The sequence below is a fragment of the Osmia lignaria genome, chromosome 11 (assembly GCF_051020975.1).
Source record: "Osmia lignaria lignaria isolate PbOS001 chromosome 11, iyOsmLign1, whole genome shotgun sequence".
NCBI classification, from domain to species: Eukaryota; Metazoa; Arthropoda; class Insecta; order Hymenoptera; family Megachilidae; genus Osmia; species Osmia lignaria.
Genome location: NC_135042.1, coordinates 6,077,838 through 6,099,662, shown reverse-complemented (window position 1 = coordinate 6,099,662; position 21,825 = coordinate 6,077,838). Strand labels below are relative to the sequence as shown.

Below are 21,825 nucleotides of genomic sequence, written 5' to 3'. Positions count from 1 at the left end.
GCTCGTGTTGGTGAACGTGGGGGCGCTTCTATATATGGATCACTTACTCACCAACCAACCCTGATTTACATGCTAGCACCTCCGCCGGTATCGTTTGGAAAGCATTAAAGAATCACGTGAACGCAATATTTTCACTATCTGGAAATAGTGCGAACTGCTTTAACATATTTCTCAGAAACAAGATATAAAACAATTTTGAGAGACGTTTCAAATATCATATAGGTTTCTATCCGGCAATAGCAACCATCAAGAATCATACCGCGTGGACTTAATTTTACAGGAAAAGCGTCATTTCATTTTATCTGTATCATTAATCCCTATACGTGATGTTTCTATGAGATGTATTTTCAACGGTAGCGTGGCCGAGCGGTCTAAGGCGCTGGTTTAAGGCACCAGTCTCTTCGGAGGCGTGGGTTCGAATCCCACCGCTGCCATATACTTTTTGTCTTAATTCATAACAATTAAACGGCACGAACAAATTCCTCTATTGTATTCCTCTTAACCTTCGCGTATCGTTGGCGTGGAAGAAGACGGTGGTAGCGTGGCAACTTCTTTGAAGGTCCAATAGGTTGCGTCGGCACGCGGCGCCGTGGTTCACATTTATTAGGAGAGCACGTTGCTACGGGAACTTTGATTGTGTTAGTCTTCTTCGTGAATTTAATTATTAAATAATCCTCCATGTTGTACAGAACATCCTTTTACTCTTGCAGATAAATGGAATATTCTTATCCGTTGTTACATTCAAAGATTAGCCTTGCTCAATTTCTTCCAAGTACCGTTATTGAACAGTGATTCAATTATAGAACAAAACTAGAAAAAAAAATGTAGTAATAATCCTGGTTGGTTTGGAAGGTACAGGAGTAAATATGTTTCTGAATAACATGTTAACCTGATACAGGTTTCATTCTGAAGATGCCACCATTGAGCCACACCCCATGAATACAAAAGATATCGATACCACGCTGAATCCTTTAAATACTGCTTGAATAATAAATTATATTTCATTCTGAAGCGTCCATCGTTAGACTACAATCCAGTCTTAGCAATCGATATTAATCAATAATATGTAATTAATACCAAAAATGTGATGTATTTCCAGGGATTCTGTAAAATATAATTTATTAGTACCTTTTCATATTACATACTAAGGCTTTTTTTACTATTGTATAATTGAAACTGTCTACGAAGCTTTATTTAGAAGACTACTACGTGGCAAAGTGAAAACATACCGTACCATGAAAGAAATCAAGGTGACCTTCTTTTCTCAGTAACTTGATCAAAAAGAAATCCATTGCCACTGTACAATAATCATTTCCATAAGGCAACTTGTATTTAATGTCTTCAGTGGCTTGTATTTTCAGAAATAATTTAATCTTGTGGATATCAGAGTAGAGAAGTGCCACACCAAATTCAAATATCCGCATTTTCTTTAAATTGAAGTGCAGTGCGTGCTCACATCCCGCACACAAGACGCGAAATATTAGGGTAGCATGAAGGGGTAACCTTTCTCCTCGCTTGACAGTTGAGCGACATTCGCGCGGGTTGTCTCATTTAGCCCCTCCTTGGAGTAGGATACCATGTTCATCGAGAAGGGTACACTAGACAGACTAACTTTATACGCGCGTAATATTCGTTGTATCAACTCTCAATACTTTCATGCATTTCAAGTACGTTGTTGTTGTTAAAATATTCAATTAAAATACTTCAGATTTCAGATTTATTTATAATATTATTAAATTTAGTCTCAAGTACAATCATACCTGGCTGTTTTAATATGTTATTGATTAAGTTTGAATGACTTTACTAGTTAAATAATCATTCAATTATTGTACCATCTTCATACTGTACTAATAAACAAATTCAAGGCAGTAGTAGAATGAAAATCCTGTAAGATTTTAAAATAATTTGTTATAATACAATTTGGTTTTGCAAAAACTTAGGATTTTTCTTCAAAAATAATTCAGCTCAGTAGATTAAATATATACTGGCAAATAATAAGCTAAATAGAATTCTCATTAAATAATCATCAAGTTACGTTAAACATGTTTTTAATATATACGTACAAACTTGCTCTTACTTAAGTATTGTATGCATCAAACGCAGCCGACGATAAACTGTGTTCTCGATTATCGTGGTTTATCTTTTGCATCCTGTACTTATACGTTGTAGGTTGCGGATGGAGCTATGCTAATTTACACGCAGCCTCCAGCAATCTGTAGTTAACGAGTAGAATGGACATAATCAACAATTTAACCGATTCACAAGCAGGAACGCATGAAGAGCGATAGATGGTCAGTACCCTAGCCATACCTCCGTGTAACTTATGTTAGCCGCGGATTGGAAAGACATAATTTTGAGGAAGAGCCGCGCGGGCCTTAAGCACCTCTGTGACATAGAATATTTTATTGGTCCATAATGACCCCTTTTCATTGTTTATTAATTCATTCTCTCAGTATGGACAGAAATTTCGGCAGGACCATGGTCCAAATATACGTCTAATAACACGAGGCAGCTGGCCACGTTTAAAATTGTACCACTAATGCATTTTGCCTCCGCGTTCTAACCTCACCTGTATGAATTAAAGTGTAATCATAGGACAGTGACACTGTTTTTCCCCAAAATTGAAATTAATAAATATTTCCTTTACCTGCGACCACAAACGAGATCCTTTGCAAAATCTTAATCTTTCCATTATAATTCTTGATTTCTTAGCACAACGATAATCTTTTCATCATTATTCATAGGTGGATCAAATCTTATTACGCTTTCCCCTAAAATTAACGTGTAGTCCAGTGGGGGACTTGGCTTCTCTATAGCTGAAGCTTGTAATATGTAGGGACATGCGTATATATTTACACATACAAATCGGTATGTACACTAGCGCTTCTATCGGTGGCGTCATGAAATTACTGTTGGCCGCATGCGTTCCTGTTGAAAAAATTCCTCACGGGCGAAAGTCAAGGTATGACGGAATATCGTAATAGTGTACCGGATGAAAGATGCTACTACGTTCATGTATGAACTCCTGGTGCCAGGAGGGGCTTTGTGAGACAACCCGCGCGAAACTCTTTTCAATGTAGGGAGAGAGATAGCTTCCTAAGTCAATATGCTTCTCGGATAATTCAGTGCCATCATAAAGCCTCATGCATGGATACCTTTATCCCAAATTAATGCAGAAGTATTTTTTCTTCATAGTAGATGCTACAGATCAACCGGAATTTCAGTTTTCAGGCGGAAGCACTGACTTTGGGTCGTCACTTCCACCCACTGCGCCATCCTCTTCTTATCAAAACACCACGTGTTTTTCACTGAACACATTGTAACAGTTAATAAATTAGTGATTGATGACTATTTGCGATGTAATCGTTATTTCCACTTTGAACACCTTTGTAAATATTGTATATATGAAAGATGTAGGTACAGATATTGTTTTCCATTCATTATTTTATAGATAATTTAAACAATGATGAGGTTATCAGAATAACGTATTCGATTTCTTTCCAGAAGAAGACTCTCCGAAGAAGAATCTCCGTGTTGCCTGGATGTCATATGGACTTAAAAGTGAAAGGGTAAACAATAATCACAATTTAGCAATGTTTAGTAAAATGTTTAGTACGTTCTAATTAAAATTCTTTTTTGTTAATTCATGTTAGTATGAAGAGGAGTTAAAAATCATTCTGTACGAAAAAGATCGATGTATCAAAGACTCCGTGGCGCAACGGTAGCGCGTCTGACTCCAGATCAGAAGGTTGCGTGTTCAAATCACGTCGGGGTCAATTTCTTTTTTTTACTTTTTTTTATCTTTATATTACTCGTAATTATTAATTCATAATCTTTGTGTAATAGATGTAGAATTTTTAAATATTAATGAGGATAGGTCCAACAATTGACTCTAAACTTTTAAATCATATAAAAGTGCTTTATTTTCCGAAACAATATTCTGATTAGGGTATTACAAGTTTCAGTACTTTATAAACAATATATTTTTCTGAGTTATTATAGAATAATTAATATTATTATAGAACTATTTCTAACCTTTAACTGTTTCCTTTTCAGGAGAAAAGCCGAATACCGTAGCAGTCGTGGCCGAGTGGTTAAGGCGTCTGACTAGAAATCAGATTCCCTCTGGGAGCGTAGGTTCGAGTCCTACCGACTGCGGAAAAGGTTGGTCAATTTATTTTTTTTGCATAACATGTAATTATAATTTTCCAAAGTAACACGCGGTTTTATAATATATGTAATGTAAATATAGGTAAGGTAATTATCTAAAGAAATAATTTTTCATATAGTGGAAGGTAATACAATGTTCAGTACATCTTGGTCTCATCACTTAATGCTTAACTTGGCGTCTCGGAAGTTAAATATCCAATTTTTAACCGCTTAAATTTCGAAAACAGTATCACAGATTGCAAAATAGTGAATGACTTTTCGGTTTGCCTTAACATAGAGAATCTGCAATGTAAATCTCTTTTGAGCCGGTCTACATTTAAAAAAATGATACATGTATATTATATTTGATTTGCCGATATTAATAAATAATTTCAGCTGACAAATAATAAAGAAACTTACAACTAATAGGCGCCGTGGCTTAGTTGGTTAAAGCGCCTGTCTAGTAAACAGGAGATCGGGGGTTCGAATCCCCCCGGTGCCTTTGATGGTACATTTATTAGTTTTGTTTTTAACATAACTTATTATTTTTTCACAAAAGTGGAAAGCTGCGTCTAAGAAAAGCGTAGGATCCCAATCGTAAGCTTTTAATTGAGCGAATTTCAGTTATAATAAGGTAAGTAGAAAATAAAAGCTCCTTTATAAAAATATTACAAAATTTTAATACCCATCAAATACAAAAATATGTATATTCGCGTTAAATCAATGTAAATAAATAAATATAATGTGAAGATATATAAAGTAAAGTTAAAATAGTATGTACATTTGTATTGTTTAAAAATCAAATTTATAACCATTTCCAGATACTTTAACTCGTGCTACTGCAGGTGCAGATGAGTAGGCAATTCCTAACAAATTTTGAGATTGTTGTTGCTGTTGCTGTTCCTCGTGTTGTAATTCAGCCTGTTCTGATACCTACGGACGATTACTATTAAACAGAAATCACATTTGAATTTTATGAAACATACGCTAAGTAATAGAATCTAAAATTATTTTTTACCTGTTGTGCTTGGGTGGCATGCAAGTGTTCTTGTGCTTGAGCTTGTGCTTGAGCCTGAGCCTGGGCCTGAGCCTGAGCTTGTCTTATTGCAAGAAGTTGTGCCAATTGTGCTTGATATGCAGTGGCTGCAGAATAACCATTGTACTGAGGTTGCTGAATTTGTTGTAACTGTTGATAATAAGCTGCGGCAGGATCTACAGATCCTTGATACGGAATTGGCGCTGATGAAAATGATCCAAATGTAGGTGGAACTGGTGCAGTTGTATAACCATGTGCAATAGGACCAACTGGAAATGCACCTGAAGCATGATATATATATTTTAATCGCAACTGTTTTATAGTATTAAAAATATATTTAATTGTAAACTACGAAATCCTAAAAATACATTACAAACCTAAGCCAGGATTTCTATAGGTAAGTGCATTAGCAACATTTGGCAAAACTCTTTGTGCCAAATAAGGATTTCCAATACTGGAGCTAAATGACTGGTGAGAGCTAGGGCCACTAAATGCAAAAGCTGTTTGTGTTAAGCCTGGTCTAACAAAACTAAAAGATGCATGTTGATCAGAACTGCCTAGTACATTGGTTGGTCTTACACCTTGAATAGGTGGTTCACCAAACACAGAAAGAAACATCATGCAATAAAGTGCTGTATATTTCTGAAAATAATGATTTGTATTGAAATATGTAATGGTAGGAACATTATGTTAGAGTAAGAACTTCTGTTACAATGATTGGTACTTACCAGCATGTTGTAAGTTTTTAGGAACTTATTCGATTCTCTCCAAAAAGTTTATCGTTAAAAAATCACTGACAGTATTATCGTCGACGAAAATCAATAGCTATTCTGACATTGAGTAAGTCTGTGGGGGGTTATATATCGCGGAAGCAGCCTGGTTGATACGTGAGTAGCATCGCATCGACACATTTTCAAATGTACCATCGTACTTTCTCCATGATACCATACCATTATACCAAAATAGCACAATCCATGAATTGTAATCACTTCAAATAGTTTTCTCTTTCACGGATCTTTATAATATGATATAATGAATAAGAAATAAATAATTAAGGAACGAAAATATTCAAACAAAAATTTATCATGATTTTCACCAATAAAATTTATCATTATTGTACGCAAAATTTTAATAAACACTGTACAGAAATATACACAAGATTTGCATTACATATTGTTAAAGTGAATATGTACATGACATTGTAATATTTCTATTTGAACTATCTACGATTGTAATATTATCGACGAAAGCGACTTTCGACCAGGTTAATGAGGAATTGCTACACAGACGAGTTATTAATCGTAATCAGTTGGTTTCTCATGGAATACCAAATAGCTTATCTACTGGCAGTGATTCGATTTATTTATGTCTTGCATACATTCGAAAGTTTTATTTAGAATTAACTGTAAAACATTTAAAAATTTCTCTGTTTTTATGTTTGCAATACTTTATGACAAAGTATTCTCTTAATTTTTTATATAAACGTTATATGTTGTACAATATAAAAGGAGTATGCAATTGCTAATCTTAAACTTTTTTGTTGAAATAGTTAGTTTATTCGTATTGCAATCGTATCATTTGTATTGCTATCTATATTATAAAAGTTTTATCAACGCTCCCTTGAAACAGCCGGTATTGTGCATACCTTCATATAGGTACTTCTTTAAAATAAATAGATTTTGGGATTTATGCATTAATCCAATAGTTTCAGCATCGACAAACCAATGACGTAACTTTGTGCGAAATGACTTCAAATGTCCCCCTTGATAATATTTTCTTACATACTAGTAAAGTATGATTGATAAAACATCCCCATAGCGGTAGTTGCAAACAATGCGAAACAACTCCACCATGTTGCTAAACCTAACAAACCTCTATACACATCTGTAGTGAATATCTGTCAAATAAGAAATATATGAAGAAATTTCAGAAGATACCTACTGCTAGTTATGTAATTATTAATATTACCTGCTTTAAAGAACTCAAAGCTAGTTGGAAATCTTGCGCTGTTTGTACGACGGTTTTTTCATTATCATCGTTGTTCATTGCACTTGGTACAGATTTAGGTGGTTCATCTGCTGGACATTCTTCAAGTGCTGACCCCTTTAGAATACCTTCCCATGTATAACCACCTAAGATAAATATTAAATGTACAAACACCTTCAATGCATGATATAATTATTAGTTCGCAATGCTATCAACTTATTTACTTTACCTAATGTCTTGTACATGAAAGTAAAAAATACACATATGATTAATGGAACAATATATTGTAACGCTACGACGCACAAGTAGTAAAATACTGCGGCAATCTGAAACAAAACACATTGATTATAATTTTGATAAAAAAGAACACACTACACCTTTACTTCTAAATACCTTTTTTTGTAAATCAACGTTTGTGATTCTTCCAGCTTCCTTCTTTTGATTCTCTAATCGTTGTACAGCTAAATTAAGGTATGATTGCAAGTACATTGGCATTAATACAAGTTTCAATAAAACTGCAATAACTATTACAATTAACCTCATACTCTCAAAAGCTGCAGGTGTCATGCTGCAATAATTGTTCTGTTTGTATACATATTTTTATACATGAGTATATCAGGATAGTTTTTATTACTAACTTAACTTACAGTGGCCCATTCATACCAGTAAATATTCGAACTGTAAGATAATCTCTGCTGATAGGTTTAATCCATAAACTCACTAACAAAAGTGGAGAGGCATAACTGATATTTGCTATTAATAACAGTAACTTTTGATCTTTGTAATATCTGAAACATGATTTTTTATTATTAATTTGCTAATGCAAGAACATATTAGAAGTAAATCAGATATTAGTACCTCAATGCATCCCAATGCATTTTTGACACTCTTAACCCTGGAAAAGTAAAGAAAGAACCAACCAAGCCACACCATAAGGCAAGGAAGAACTTGACAACAATTTTTGATGCAGGTCCTCTACAAACAAAATTACTTTAATATACAAATAAAGTTAAAGATATTGTAAATTTTCACTTAAATTCAAAATCTGACAAACTTACGTAGAAGAAAGACCTTGATTATCTAAAAAAAGAGATGCACTATGGTTGAAACTTGCATAAGCTTTGTCCAATCCAATTTCAAGGTTATTCTCATCAACAATAAGAACTATCATAGCTATAAGAAGATAAGCAAATCCAGTTACAATACATGTAGATCGTTCACCTATGCTCTCTTCTCCTTTAAAGTATTGTACCCAAAGAGAAAGTAATACTTTGCTACATATTGATTAAGGAAAGTAAACACATCAAAATATGAAAGTTATTACTGGAACATACAATATACCCTTACAATATGTGCCAATAATACAAAGGATACAATGCAAAACCCAGAACCAATGAGCACCAAAGCATACTTAGATTAATTTCATCTTTAATTGGATATAAATAATTGTACAGCTATTAAGTGATTAAAAAATTACAAATATGAGGATCCAGACACAAAGAGAATTATCTTGTTTATTTAAATAATAAAATTACCAACCTCTGTCATGATATAAACTGCGGTAGCATAAATAGAAAAGTCCAATAACCACTGATATTCTGTATAATATTTCAAATGCACCACATCTAATGTAGTTATCTTAGCACTCTCAAGTGTAATATTCAAATTCCTAGGAACATGAAACACATCTCCAACCTTTCCATTTTCTATATTCTTGCTTTTCTTGACTTTTTCTTTGGGTACACCTGCCAGTGTTCTGAGTTGTTGATCAGTTGGGTACAAATAACGTGTCAAACTGTTAAACAATTATGAACTCTCATTAATAATACCTTATATATTATGCTACTGATTGATTGGTTTTTAATACTTAAATAGATACCCTGTAGAACACAGAATCCATCTTGCCAGAGAAAAATGAGGAGTTAATTTTTGAATAACACTGACCATTATAAGAGTAATAACTAACTGAGCTCCTAGGAGAGCCTAAAACATTAAATTCATTTTAGAAGAACATTAAATGTTCATTAGAGGCTTTTAAATCTTATATGTTATTATATACAAGCCAATTACCATGATTAAACTTGTGGATGGATTGAAAAAAGATAAAATAGATCCACTGATCTCACAAATGTATTTGTTCCATTATAGAATCAGTAAATTCTTTTCAAATTATCAATGAATGCTGAAAGACACAGCAATGAATTATCTCAGGTATAATGCCGGTGCGTGTTCAACCATTTTAATGGCGCACGATTAAATAGCTGGTTTTATAAATAGTTGTAACCCCGCGAAACCGAAAGCATCATTATACATAATTCTTCACATAGGACATGAGGTTATTTCTAGCAGTGACTGCAGATCCAACAAGATTGGACATGCCTTTGTTCTTAAAGGATCATGATTTTAGGGGTCTCAAACACCTCCAGGTTACAACTGAAAAGACACACTTTTGACTCCTTTTAATTTCATTTTTTTAGAAATCACAAATTCAGCACAAGACAGAAAAATTATTAAAGTAGGAACTATCAAAATAAGCGTTTGACAAAATTGTATTTTAAAAAGACCGCCATAACTTTTAAAATTCGATCCTAGCGCCATCTATACAGAAACGGGGGAAACTACACGACAACTTACCGACTTTGTATTCGATATATACATATTTATATAGAACAGTGTCAGCGGTGCTTCGGGGTCCCTGACACCCCGCATGCCACAATGTCGGTATACATAAAGTTTCACCGAAGTTTCGGGGTCCTTAACACCCCAGATGCCAGAATGTCGGTATGTAAAGAGTATCACCGATGCTTCGGGGTCCCAGGCACCCCTGATGTCAGAATGTCGGTATGTAAAGAGTATCACTGATGCTTTGGGGTCCTTAACACCCCAGATGCCACAATGAGCATCACCGATGCTTCGGGGTCCCAGGCACCCCAGATGCCAGAATGTAGGTATGCAAAGAGTATCACCGATGCTCTGGGGTCCTTAACACCCCAGATGCCACAATGAGTATCACCTATGCTCAGGGGTCCCAGGCACCCCAGATGCCAGAATGTCGGTATGTAAAGAGTATCACCGAAGCTTTGGGGTCCTTAACACCCCAGATGCCACAAGGAGTATCACCTATGCTTCGGGGTCTCAGGCACCCCAGGTGCCAGAATGTCGGTATGTAAAGAGTATCACCGATGCTTCGGGGTCCTTAACACCCCAGATGCCACAACGAGTATCACCTATGCTTCGGGGTCCCAGGCACCCCAGATGCCAGAATGTCGGTATGCAGAGTATCACCGATACTTCGGGGTCCTTAACACCCCAGATGTCATAATGTTGGTATGCAAAGAATACCACCGGTGCATCGGGGTCCCTGATACCCCAGGATGAAAACAGGCCCGTATGTAGACCCAACCGGGGTAATAATCATCCTCTAATTTTTTTCCGGAGTTTATTTAATTTATTTTATATATTTTCTTTTCTTATTAAATAAGCTCATCGAGGGGGAATAACATTTATGATTGCATCCCTCTTCATGGGCTTCAGCTCACATTTTTCAATACATTTATTTATTATTTTTTTTGTCTTTGTGGGTCCCACGGGGCTCAGCCCTATATCTCTTATATTCCTGCATCCCTTACATGTAGACATCTTTGAAATCCCAGCGTCCCTTACATCTCTGCAGCCCTTACATGTCTACATCACTTACATCCCTGTACCGCTTACACCCCTTCATCCCTTAGATCTCCATCCCTTATGTCCTTGAATTCTTTGAATCCCTGCACCCATTACATCACCGCATCCCTTACATGCCTGCAATCCTCATATCCCTACATCTCTTGTACCCCTGCAACCCTTATAATAAATATATTACAAAAAATGGTTCGAGTAAAGGTAAGTAAAGGTAAGTAAAATCTTGTACAAATTTAGTTCCTTTTTCCGAAACCAGATGGCGCTGACTCGAGGTCGAGATTTTAGTTCACATTTTTGCCGCCAGAGGGCCAAAAATGGTGCATGGTTTAGTTCCTTTTTCCGAAACCAGGTGGCGCTGACTCGAGGTCGAGATTTTAGTTCACATTTTTGCCGCCAGAGGGCCAGAAATGGTGCATGATTTAGTTCCTTTTTCCGAAACCAGATGGCGCTGACTCGAGGTCGAGATTTTACTTCACATTTTTGCCGCCAGAGGGCCAAAAATGGTGCATGATTTAGTTCCTTTTTCCGAAACCAGATGGCGCTGACTTGAGGTCGAGATTTTAGTACACATTTTTCCCGCTAGAGGGCCAAAATTTCGGCAAGGTTTAGTTCCTTTTTTGCAACCAGATGGCGCTAAATTTATTCGTACTTTAGTTCCTTTTTTCGCCACTAGAGGGCGCTATTACGAACGCCAAAAACGTAATTTCAAAGATGTAAGTGATAAAGAGATGTAAGGCACCGCAGATTGTAGGGAATAGAGTGATTTGTGGGATGCAGGGCTATAAGGGAAACAAGGTTGTAAGAAGAACAAACATTTAAGGAATAGGGGGATGTAAAGGATTGAAGGGTGTAAGTGATAGAAAGGTGTAAAGGATAGAGGGATGTTAGGCATACGGGGATATAAGAGTGACAGAGCTGTAAAGGATTGAAGGGTGTAAGTGATAGAAAGGTGTAAAGGATAGAGGGATGTTAGGCATACGGGGATGTAAGAGTGACAGAGCTGTAAAGGATGCAAGGATGTAAAGGATGCAGTGATGTAAGGAATGCTAGGATGAAAATAATGCCGATTTATTAGGGGTGCAGAGATGTAAAGGATACATACGGGAGTAATAAAATCAACACGTTCGTTCTTGTAATGAGTTTATTCAATAAGCTAAAAAGAGAAATACAGCAAATTACATGAACGCAGAAAATAAAATTAGGGTATACAATTATATGTTTATACGTAACAATAATCTGGTTTTGGAAGGAGTAATGTTGGTTTTACGATAACGCAAACTAGAAAATAATTAATCAGAAACGAAGTAACACTTAATAGCCTTTTTATACATAACGCGGGTCAATCAACTGCTCAAGCTTTTAGGTAGGTATTTATTTAAAACTTAGAGAAACACTAAACTATTACGTGTATCATTTTGAAAGAATCATGTCTTGATTTTCCTGCGATGTACATAAATTATACATACGCGCTGCAATGTTCTGTCTATTGTACTCTCCTCGATTAATATCATTGTATTGGAACAACTTATACCATTAATTATTAATCCTAAGCGTATGCTTTCAGGATCTGATGCGATCTGACTTCACGAATGGGATTTCCATTCAATTGATTACGTAATACTGCAATTATAAACGAGCAATTTTTCATTGAATTTATCATTATTTACATAGTATAAGAATATAAGAAAATACCTTTAAGGTGTCTAGAAAAAGTTGCCTGTTATCGCCATGGGAAATGTTCACTTTTCCGACTGGTACATCGCCTAATCAAAGTGGATTTTCGGATAGCGGCGCGATATTCTTATACCTGACCTCGCGTTATCATTTCCAGAAGAAAAATATATTCAAGGAATATGTATTTAAGGAAGTTTTGCCGCCCTTCTTTAAATACCTAAATCATCCTGTTTTCTATCTTTATCTGTGTCCTTTTTTTTCAAACTAAGTACGAGGTTCATTTAATTAGCTGTTCGTTAATTCGGTGTACAAAAGATTAAATTATTTGCTGATATTAAACACCGTATTATTCAGGGCAAGGTGAGCGATCTGGTGCGGTCAGAGGCGCATCGAACGTGAATCTTTCTCTCCTGAGGAAAAACGCGCGAACTATTCGTTTATTTGGAGGAACGAACGAAGCGGAGGAAGAGCCTGTATAAAAACAACAGGCTCACCGGTTTGCACGATCAAATGTCGACAAGTGTTTGCTGAGCGTGGACAACGTGGAAGATTTGTAAGTGTTTAAGATACACATTTTTCTTATCTTTTAGTTTAGATCAAAGAAAACGATTAGAAGTGAGCGGTGCGCGTGATTAACACGTAAGCAGATTAGGTAAATCGCAACTTCAAATAATAACTAAATGAATAATATAAAATTTAAGAAATTGAATTAAAATAGAGTATAAAATTAAATTTCAATTGTTGTCTTAGGGGACCATTGTCGGAGAGTTAAATACCATAATTATACGCATGAAATCCTGTAAGACACGCGGATATTGCGCAGAACATTTCAAACGAAGGGACCACCATCTGAATATCGAACACGATCATTTCGATTGATTCAAAACCTGGTGATCGCATATTTTAAATTACATGGATAAACTTCACAATAGATTCAGTAAACTAGTATTCACTAGTATAAACTAATATTAGCATACGTGTACGTATCGTCGCGCGTCGGATGCTTCACTAGCTCATTAAATGTCTAACAATGCTCATTATATTCAAATTTCAGAACATTCGTGCTATTCTATTCATCTTAGTAGTTCTATCATTTTCAATGATGTTTTATCGCGGCTAAGAGAAAGGTGAAGGTCTGAGGATATTTACAGAACATTGAAATTAGTACAAACATTGAGCGTATCAAGGAGTACCGATATCGGGAATAAATGTTTTAACTTATTCATATGACGATTGTACGTGTGACTAATCTGTGGACAAAAGATCGGTCCATATACGAGCAACCTACGTAACATTATTTCCTGAAACGGTACTCCTAACTGTATAGTTAAACAGAATTAAAAAAAAAAAAATATATCAGAATATGACTAATTACATGGATAATCATTGAATGATGGATACAATTCGAAATAACATTTGATATCATAGAAGACTAAAATTTGTTTTTTCTCTTTCGTAGGAGTCAGCAAACGAAAATAACAACGATGACGCCAATTTTTGTCACTTCGTTTCTTTTCTTTATACTGAGTTGTTCCTCCCGCGCACAACCCGCTAGACCGGACTATATACGTTGCCAGAACAATTTGGAGTGCGAATCAGGCTACTGTTGTACCATAGGTAATTATTTTTTACATCAAGTTACACAAGACAAGAAAATTTCTGTTATAAAGAAAACGTTAATTAATTATTCTAGGACCGATAAGGTACAGTATTCCAGAATGTAGAGCAATGCAGAAAGAAGGAGAAGTTTGCAGACCAGGTAGTGCATCGGCCATTAATATGACTGTGGGATATCCTGATGGCGCTTTGGTAACGTTGACGGATGTTCATTACATTCTTTGTCCCTGTGCAAATGGATTATCATGCGATGCTAAGGAAGGAGTTTGTAAGGATACGGGTGTAGAACGTGATACAAACCGTTTGTTTGGAGAACATAACAAACGAGATGATTAATTAATTGCGATTAACCGGTAGCAATAATGCGTGAGAAATCCAGGACATGATTCTTTCTTAATGATATAAATGAAGGACCAAAGCATCGAGTATTTTTAAGTTAAAACTTGTTAATAAAATTTAAGAATTTGACAGATGCCAAATGGACAAAATTAATTGTAAAACAATGTTAGTTTTATCACTAGTGTAAGTTAATCATTCTTGAAAAGTTTATGTTTGTAATATACAAATTTTTATGACGAAACAAGTTGCTTTGGAGAAGTAAATTATCGATTAACTTATTTTTGTTTTCCAATTTCGTATTAACACTAGCCCGATATTGCGATGAAAAACAATTGTTATACAATATACATACAGTACCAAGTATGATAGGGTTTCACAGGGAAATTGGCGATGTCCTTCCCTCGAATAAAAAATTATTTAAAAATATTCCAAGTCTACTTTTTTTTCAACACCTTGAAGCTGTTTGCATTTTTCGATCTATAAATATTTGAATATGGAAAATTTTGAGTTTACACAAGTTTATATAATATTTTGCGTATTTGAATATTACAAATTTGTTATTTTATAGACAAATGAAGGACATAGCCATCATAACAATACGATGTTTTTATTGAAAAAGAGAATACCATTATCGGTCGTAACAATTTCATTTAAGCAAAAATACTTTTAAACAGTGTCACATTCGAAGGAACATTTAAATTTTAAAATAACGTAACACGGGTTTATCATTAATAATGATCTTATAAAATTATTTTTAATAAATTAAATTATGCTATGGATTTGTAGTATGATACATTTTATGACGTATTGTGTACTGTCTATAAAGTAAATGCGAACAGTATATCAATAAATGAATTTCATCATTAGTTGATCACGTCATGTCATAATACTGATACGTCGTAATCGAGTTATTTTGCAATATATGTCTTAGGGAAAGAAAAACGTGAACATTACTTTTGATTTGTTAACAGAATGAAGACAAACTAAAATTACGTAAAATAATTTATATATGTATACACATAACTACATGTATCTATATTACATTAAACAGGCCTTTTTTTTAAACGAGATATAACAAGTATATCTCAAGTGTCTGAAATATAACATTTTTTTTTCATACATGATTATACAAAAGGTTCCGTTTATCGACAATAACCATGTACTTTGTTAGTACAAAATATGGACTTTAAAAGAATGTAGGACAGATTTTCTTGCAAAAAATATGACTATTTTGATACATATATATCGTGTAACTTAACTTTAATACTGAATCACAGAACCCGTTAATGGGTAAGCAATAAATTACATTCTTGAAGAAGTTTGAAATACTTCTCGGGAAAGAATTTGTGCTTACATTAAAGATGCGACACCAAATATGAATAAATTATCTGGTATTTTACTAACAGTATATAGCGACAAACAAACGTCTGTCTTTTTGAAAAATAAATTTACCGAAAATCAAGGAAATCCAGCATTTTCAGTAACTATTTCCGTTTAGCTTCTAATAAAAATGTGTAAGATATTCAAATGTGATTCTAAATACAAGACAGAAATGACAGTTGAGATTGTTAATCTAGTTATTACTTTCAAATATTGTTTCAAGAATTTAACAAATTATGAATATACTTTCGTATTCCTCTTGGTATATATTTTTACTAAGTTTATGAAATTGAAGGGATTTCGAAGTTGACACTGAGATTTTCCGATTGCGCTAATTTAACAATGGTTGATAATTTCACCGCAACACGGGCAGCTTCGTCAAGATCATCGATTGGTACAATTTTTAAACCTGCATTCGCGATAAGCGCTTTCGCTTCGTCTACGTTTGTACCCTGAAATCATACAATAATGTAATATAGTACTATTAAATACTTATTTAGTTATTATTTACATAAAAGTATTTATTATTTGTATTATACCTGCAATCGAACAACAACTGGGATTTTTAAGCTAAGTTCTTTAGTTGCAGCGATAATTCCCTCTGCAATAACATCGCATCTCATAATTCCACCAAATATGTTAACTAAGAGAGCATGAACCTGTATTCAATGTAAACACATGTCAATATCATTATAATATTAAAGTAAGACTGTAGATACATTACATGTAGATAACTTACTCGTGAATCAGAAGTAATTATTTTAAATGCTTCCTTTACAGCAGAGGTAGATGCACCACCACCCACATCTAAGAAATTAGCTGGTTCCCCTCCATGTAATTTTATAATATCCATAGTGGCCATGGCTAAACCTGCTCCATTTACCATGCACCCAATAGTACCATCAAGTGCAATATAATTCAAGTCAAATTTAGCAGCTTCAACTTCTTTAGGATCTTCTTGAGACCAATCCCGTAAAGCGAATAGCTCTTTTTGCCTAAATTCGGCATTATCATCAAATCTGCATTTGCAATCCAATGCGAAGTCTAGACAGCATAAAATAAAATCCTTCATTTAGTAACATTATTTTTTATAAGCATAATCAAACAAGTTCTTTATTAACTAATCTTACATTTTCCATTGATGTCTTCTGCAAGGGGATTCACTTCCAATAAAAGGGCATCTTTTTTTAGAAACAGTGTATATAGATTCATAATGATATCAGAAATATAATCTTTAACATTTTGAAGACCAAGTTTAACTACAATACGGTCTGCCTGTTCTTTCGTAATACCCTTGTCGATGTCAATAGGTTCGTACATTATAGCATTAGGATTTGTTGCAGCAACCTCTTCAATATTTACACCACCTTGACTCGAAGCTATTATAACTGGACCCTTAAATTAACGATTTTTAAATCAAAGGAACTATAATTTTATTAATTAAAATTTTGTTATTTAAAAACTTACACCAAAGGCTCTTTCCATCATGACTGCAAGGTAGTATTCCTTACGAGGAAACATACGCTGAGTTACCATTACTGCATTGCATATCCTACCTGCTTCACCTGTTTGTTTAGTAATGAGTAACTTACCTAACATTTGACTGGCTAATTTTTTTGCTTCTTCTGGTCTATAATAGAAAGATTAATATAACATGAAATGGTATTATGATTTATTATTATACATATATAGCAGTATTAACTTACGTTTCACACATCTTTACACCACTGATACTAGTACCCTTAAAATGACCTTTTCCTCTGCCACCTGCTAACACTTGGGCTTTTAAAACAATATCTTTGGTTTTCAAGTCAGCAGCAAGTTTTGCAGCTTCATCTGGAGTTTTAGCAACTCCAAATTTAGGAGTTGGTACCCCAGCTTCATTTAATAGAGTATAACTTATGTGTTCGTGAACATTTAAGTTTCTAACTGGTTGCTTTGCTAAGTTGACTTTGCAACCTAATATCTAAAAAAAGATAAATGTTTGATTAATAATTTAACAATGTAAAGAAATTATTTGAAAAAACGAAGAAAAAAAATTATTCATAATTACAGAAATTACAATTATAATTAGCTTTTATAATTGGCACATTGCGTATAATTACATAACAATATTATACTTGTATTGTAAATGCTTGCTTTAAATTTTCATTTAGAAATAAATTCTACAATGTATGAAACAATTTTAAACTATTAGAAATAACTTAACATATCAGCATCAACAGTTCATGAACTTAGTTCATGAGCTTTAAGCAATAGGAAGTAAAAATAATCTGAACTCAAAGATCAATCAGTGGTAATGACCTACATATGTAGCTTCAATTAAATCCTTGGCACTTGTAACTTACTTTGTTTTTGATAAACAAATATTTTAGTTGAAACGATTATGTAAAAGTAACATACAAAACATGAAAGTAGTAAAAAAATAATTTAATTAAACTGAAACAAAAGTATTTACAAAATCATTGTTGAAAAATCAAATCAATAATAAAATCGTCAATTGTTTAAATTTTGAAATTTTCAATAGTATGACAGCTCCTAATTGTCTGACAAGTGATACTTGTTCTGACATAATTTAATAATCATCAATTAAATACGAACGCAGAAGACAAAGTCAATGACCATGAAATCAAAGGTTGAGTCTGAAATTGATCATCCTCGTATTGCACAATTGTCATACTCATATTTCGTAAAAAAAATTGTGTTTAGTGCAAGGCCGCAATCTTTGGCTTCGAATCGTCTGACCCTGGCGCCCAATTTAGCAGACTACAGAACATCTAATATGGTGATTACTCCACTTGTGAAACAGTGGCGTAAATACTAACAGATATTCGGGCGTGCAAATAAAGGAAATATGTAGGTGTGAATTAATGCAAATGAACGAAATACTAGCATATGAAAAAGAAATTATTTAGCGTACCTTCGATCCACTGAATCGAGTGAAATTTTCAACGAATGAGGCTGTCCGAGACAACATGGTAGCCATCTTACTAAAGCAGTAGCAGTGGACTGCGAAATGTAAGCTGCGCCTTCGTGTCCCCACCTTTCTTGACGTTTCCTACAAAAACATGACGCAAACTCCACCAACGAAGCCCGCGATGGCAGCACTATTTTAATGTCGTCGAAATCCTTCCTATCTCACTCATAATTAAAGCATAATTTCATTGTTATTAACAATTGCTGTAATAAAAAACCTTTTTCTTGTTAATACAATTACTAGAAAAATAAATATTTTGAACTTTATGTTCATCAAATTTAGGATGTTTCATACAGATAAATTAAAAACCGAAATCAGTTATGAAGTTCAAGGAAAATATTTATTCTTTTACAAATATATCCATACAAATTTACATGAAATGTATGAAGACAAAAGTCTGTGTATATTTTCTGGTATCTGACTTAAAATTATTAGTATGAATATAAAATCAAGTACAATATTGTATTTTAAAATACTGATTAATTAACGTTATCTAAATCTCGGTTTTAAAAATCATTTTGATGTTTTAGTAGATTTTTCTTTAGCTTTAAAAGTAACATCTAAATCCAAAGAATTTGCTGCATTTACCATCAATGCCAATTTTACAGCCGCTTCAGCTGCCATTGAAAAATCGTCTACAGAAATAACTTTCAATTGTGCCTGCTGGATCAAAGTTTTTGCTTGCTCTACATTAGTTCCCTGTATCGGAAAGAAAATTTGTAATATTGTTTTCCAATTTCTTGTTGAACAGCATTATTAAATTACCTGCAGCCTTACAACTATTGGAATGGTCAAATTTAAATCCTTGGATGCAGTGATAATTCCTTGAGCGATTATGTCACATCTCATGATACCACCAAATATATTTACTAAAATCGCTTCTACCTTAAAATTTTAGATTTCCAATGAAGTATATTAAACATTTTTATTTCAGAATTTCTTAATTTCTAGATACCTTTGGATCAGAGATTATTATCTTAAATGCTTCTTTTACAGTTTCTGCGGTAGCTGTACCACCTACGTCTAAAAAATTAGCTGGCATACCACCATACAGTTTTATAAGATCCATAGTAGCCATTGCTAATCCAGCTCCATTTACCATACACCCTATGTTTCCATCTAGAGATATATAGTTTAAATTAAATTTCGCTGCCTGGAGTTCATTGGGATCCATTTGTGATTCATCCTGTAGAGCAAATAGTTCTTTTTGTCTATATTCCGAGCTATCGTCAAAAGAACATTTGCAATCCAAAGCAAAATCTGAAAATATACATTAACGTCAGTAATTGATGATTAGCAAAATTAATTTAACAGATTTTTTCTTCTACATACATTCCCCACAAATATCTAAAGCAAATGGATTAATTTCGAGCAATAAAGCTTCTTTTTCAATAAACAATTCATAGAGATTGCAAGCAATTATTGAAGTGATTTCTCTGCCTTCTCCTTCTATACCTAATTTATCCACAATGGTCTTTACTTGTTCAACTGTTAAACCTTCCATGATATTAATTGGTATGTACGATATAGCTTCAGGATTTGTGGCGGCAACATCCTCAATGTTAACACCGCCTTGTTTAGATACAATTACAACTGGACCCTATAATTATATTCCTTCTAATTTCGCCATGCATTTAATAAATCCATTAAAAAGATACTTACATCAAAAGATCGCTCCAACATTACCGCCATATAATATTCTTTACGTGGAAACATGCGCGTTGTTACCATCACTGAATTACAAATTTTTCCAGCAGCTCCAGTTTGTTTTGTTATTAATAATTTGCCTATCATATTGCTGGCCAGAGTTTTTGCTTGTTCAGGACTGAAAATCATTAAAATATAAATACATTATATTATTGATAATAAATTCTTGAAAATAATACAGATAGTAAAAATTCGGTAATAAATAATTAGACTCACGTTTCACACATAACAACACCGCTGACATTGGTACCTTTAAAGTGTCCCATACCACGACCACCAGCAAGAACTTGAGCTTTTAAAACAATGTCTTTCGTTTTAAGATCTGCGGCTATTTTAGCAACTTCGTCTGGAGTTTTAGCTACACCGAAAGGTGGAGTTGGAATTCCAGCTTGTTTTAACAAAGTATATGCGATATGTTCATGAACTCGCATGTGTCGAATTTGTTGAGTAGTCCAATGTTTCAAAGCAGACGTTCGAGATAAAATCTAAAAAATATTTTTCAAATATTAACATTTTTAGTCTAGCTTTTTAGTAATTATTTAGAAAATTAAATATTTACCTGTCCTTCTATTCTTTGAGCGAATGACATTAACGTTGAAATTCCTGGTGTCATTTTATAAGCAATTAATTTTTTAATTTCCTTGTTGATGTGTAATAAAAAATTGTATTTAATATATTCATTTAAAAATTTTCTTGATTTTTACGAGAATGTTTGAAGTATTACTTTGTTATGTATAAATATTACAAAATATTTTGCTTATAAACCCATATTATAAAACTTTCAATTTACAAATAAAATTTACAAAAATGATTACGTCAAGTAGGCGATGAATGTAGAATATATTATGTAGTTTTGTTATAACATTAATAACTCCATAGTTTTTCGTATAATTAATATTATATTGAACGTATAATACCTGCCATACAATATTTACATTTCAATAATGTAATATTCGTTGCTTGGGATAACAAATTTAAATAACTAACAAAGTTATTCCACTAGTTAGATGTAACCTTCATATTAATGTAATAAAGATTCTATCTAGAAGATATATTGTACGTATTAAATTATGTTTATACAATAAAATATAAAAAGTCAATTTACATTGTACTTCTATGTATACATTATGTATATTCTGATTATGACTTTCTTACAAGCACTTAATTATTTAATTAGTATAATAAAAAAAGGTCATACTATATTTTAAGAAACTTGTAAAATTTTTATAATTTTAACGTAGCTTCAGATTTAATTCTTTTAATATTTAACTTTTAAGTT

General features: G+C 33.6%; 4 protein-coding genes, 2 long non-coding RNA genes and 4 other non-coding genes across 11 annotated transcripts; 6 read left to right on the top strand and 4 right to left on the bottom strand.

Annotated features, from left to right (window-relative positions):
- The first annotated feature begins 352 nt into the window (after positions 1-352).
- TRNAL-AAG (transfer RNA leucine (anticodon AAG)) lies at positions 353-434 on the top strand. The gene has a single exon. It is a non-coding gene; the product is annotated as a tRNA-Leu (tRNA).
- A 1,466-nt stretch (positions 435-1,900) lies between these two features.
- LOC117604044 (uncharacterized) lies at positions 1,901-2,880 on the bottom strand. Its single transcript, XR_004581343.2, has 3 exons — positions 2,648-2,880; positions 2,311-2,569; positions 1,901-2,213 (listed from the first exon to the last, which is right to left on the bottom strand). It is a non-coding gene; the product is annotated as an uncharacterized LOC117604044 (long non-coding RNA).
- Positions 2,881-3,518: 638 nt separating this feature from the next.
- LOC143305828 (uncharacterized) lies at positions 3,519-4,575 on the top strand. The gene is made up of 3 exons (XR_013063019.1): positions 3,519-3,569; positions 4,057-4,164; positions 4,290-4,575. It is a non-coding gene; the product is annotated as an uncharacterized LOC143305828 (long non-coding RNA).
- On the top strand, positions 3,705-3,776 carry TRNAW-CCA (transfer RNA tryptophan (anticodon CCA)). Its single transcript has one exon. It is a non-coding gene; the product is annotated as a tRNA-Trp (tRNA).
- On the top strand, positions 4,077-4,158 carry TRNAS-AGA (transfer RNA serine (anticodon AGA)). Its single transcript has one exon. It is a non-coding gene; the product is annotated as a tRNA-Ser (tRNA).
- A 2-nt stretch (positions 4,576-4,577) lies between the features above and the next one.
- On the top strand, positions 4,578-4,651 carry TRNAT-AGU (transfer RNA threonine (anticodon AGU)). Its single transcript has one exon. It is a non-coding gene; the product is annotated as a tRNA-Thr (tRNA).
- Positions 4,652-4,814: 163 nt separating this feature from the next.
- LOC117604028 (uncharacterized) lies at positions 4,815-6,054 on the bottom strand. Of its 2 annotated transcripts, none has more exons than XM_034323698.2 (4): positions 5,914-6,054; positions 5,563-5,827; positions 5,168-5,466; positions 4,815-5,082 (listed from the first exon to the last, which is right to left on the bottom strand). In XM_034323698.2, the coding sequence occupies exons 1-4, from the start codon at positions 5,917-5,919 to the stop codon at positions 4,942-4,944; spliced, it is 711 nt and encodes a 236-aa protein (XP_034179589.1). In that variant the 5' UTR covers positions 5,920-6,054; the 3' UTR covers positions 4,815-4,941. The 2 variants fall into 2 exon arrangements, with proteins under 2 accessions (XP_034179589.1, XP_034179590.1); XM_034323699.2 differs by having other exon boundaries at positions 4,957-5,095.
- A 321-nt stretch (positions 6,055-6,375) lies between these two features.
- emei (transmembrane protein 161-like emei) lies at positions 6,376-9,313 on the bottom strand. Its single transcript, XM_034323693.2, has 11 exons — positions 9,242-9,313; positions 9,051-9,154; positions 8,711-8,966; positions 8,546-8,625; positions 8,230-8,445; positions 8,030-8,146; positions 7,819-7,959; positions 7,565-7,739; positions 7,401-7,497; positions 7,154-7,317; positions 6,376-7,082 (listed from the first exon to the last, which is right to left on the bottom strand). Exons 1-11 carry the CDS (start codon positions 9,242-9,244, stop codon positions 6,963-6,965), a joined length of 1,473 nt encoding a protein of 490 aa, XP_034179584.2. The 5' UTR covers positions 9,245-9,313; the 3' UTR covers positions 6,376-6,962.
- Positions 9,314-10,173: 860 nt separating this feature from the next.
- Positions 10,174-14,617, top strand: LOC117604180 (uncharacterized). The gene is given in 6 exon segments (XM_076691001.1): positions 10,174-10,333; positions 12,863-12,957; positions 12,960-13,010; positions 13,012-13,079; positions 13,986-14,143; positions 14,220-14,617. Coding segments are annotated over 6 exon segments (792 nt in total). The 3' UTR covers positions 14,480-14,617.
- An 853-nt stretch (positions 14,618-15,470) lies between these two features.
- ScsbetaA (Succinyl-coenzyme A synthetase beta subunit, ADP-forming) lies at positions 15,471-21,257 on the bottom strand. The gene is given in 14 exon segments (XM_034324020.2): positions 15,471-16,314; positions 16,402-16,521; positions 16,602-16,906; positions 16,993-17,257; positions 17,330-17,492; positions 17,569-17,828; positions 18,783-18,857; positions 18,859-18,920; positions 19,605-19,727; positions 19,827-20,099; positions 20,172-20,439; positions 20,502-20,664; positions 20,763-21,031; positions 21,106-21,257. Coding segments are annotated over 14 exon segments (2,571 nt in total). The 5' UTR covers positions 21,160-21,257; the 3' UTR covers positions 15,471-16,143.
- Between the last annotated feature and the right edge of the window lie 568 nt (positions 21,258-21,825).

Excerpts from the sequence above, each read along its gene's own strand:
- emei (XM_034323693.2), bottom strand. Across the intron at positions 8,967-9,050 it reads TGGATTCTGTGTTCTACAGG|TTTGACACGTTATTTGTACC; the intron begins GTATCTATTTAA and ends ATTGTTTAACAG. Across the intron at positions 7,083-7,153 it reads CTTTGAGTTCTTTAAAGCAG|ATATTCACTACAGATGTGTA; the intron begins GTAATATTAATA and ends CTTATTTGACAG.
- LOC117604028 (XM_034323698.2), bottom strand. Across the intron at positions 5,467-5,562 it reads CTATAGAAATCCTGGCTTAG|GTGCATTTCCAGTTGGTCCT; the intron begins GTTTGTAATGTA and ends ATCATGCTTCAG. Across the intron at positions 5,083-5,167 it reads ATGCCACCCAAGCACAACAG|GTATCAGAACAGGCTGAATT; the intron begins GTAAAAAATAAT and ends AATCGTCCGTAG.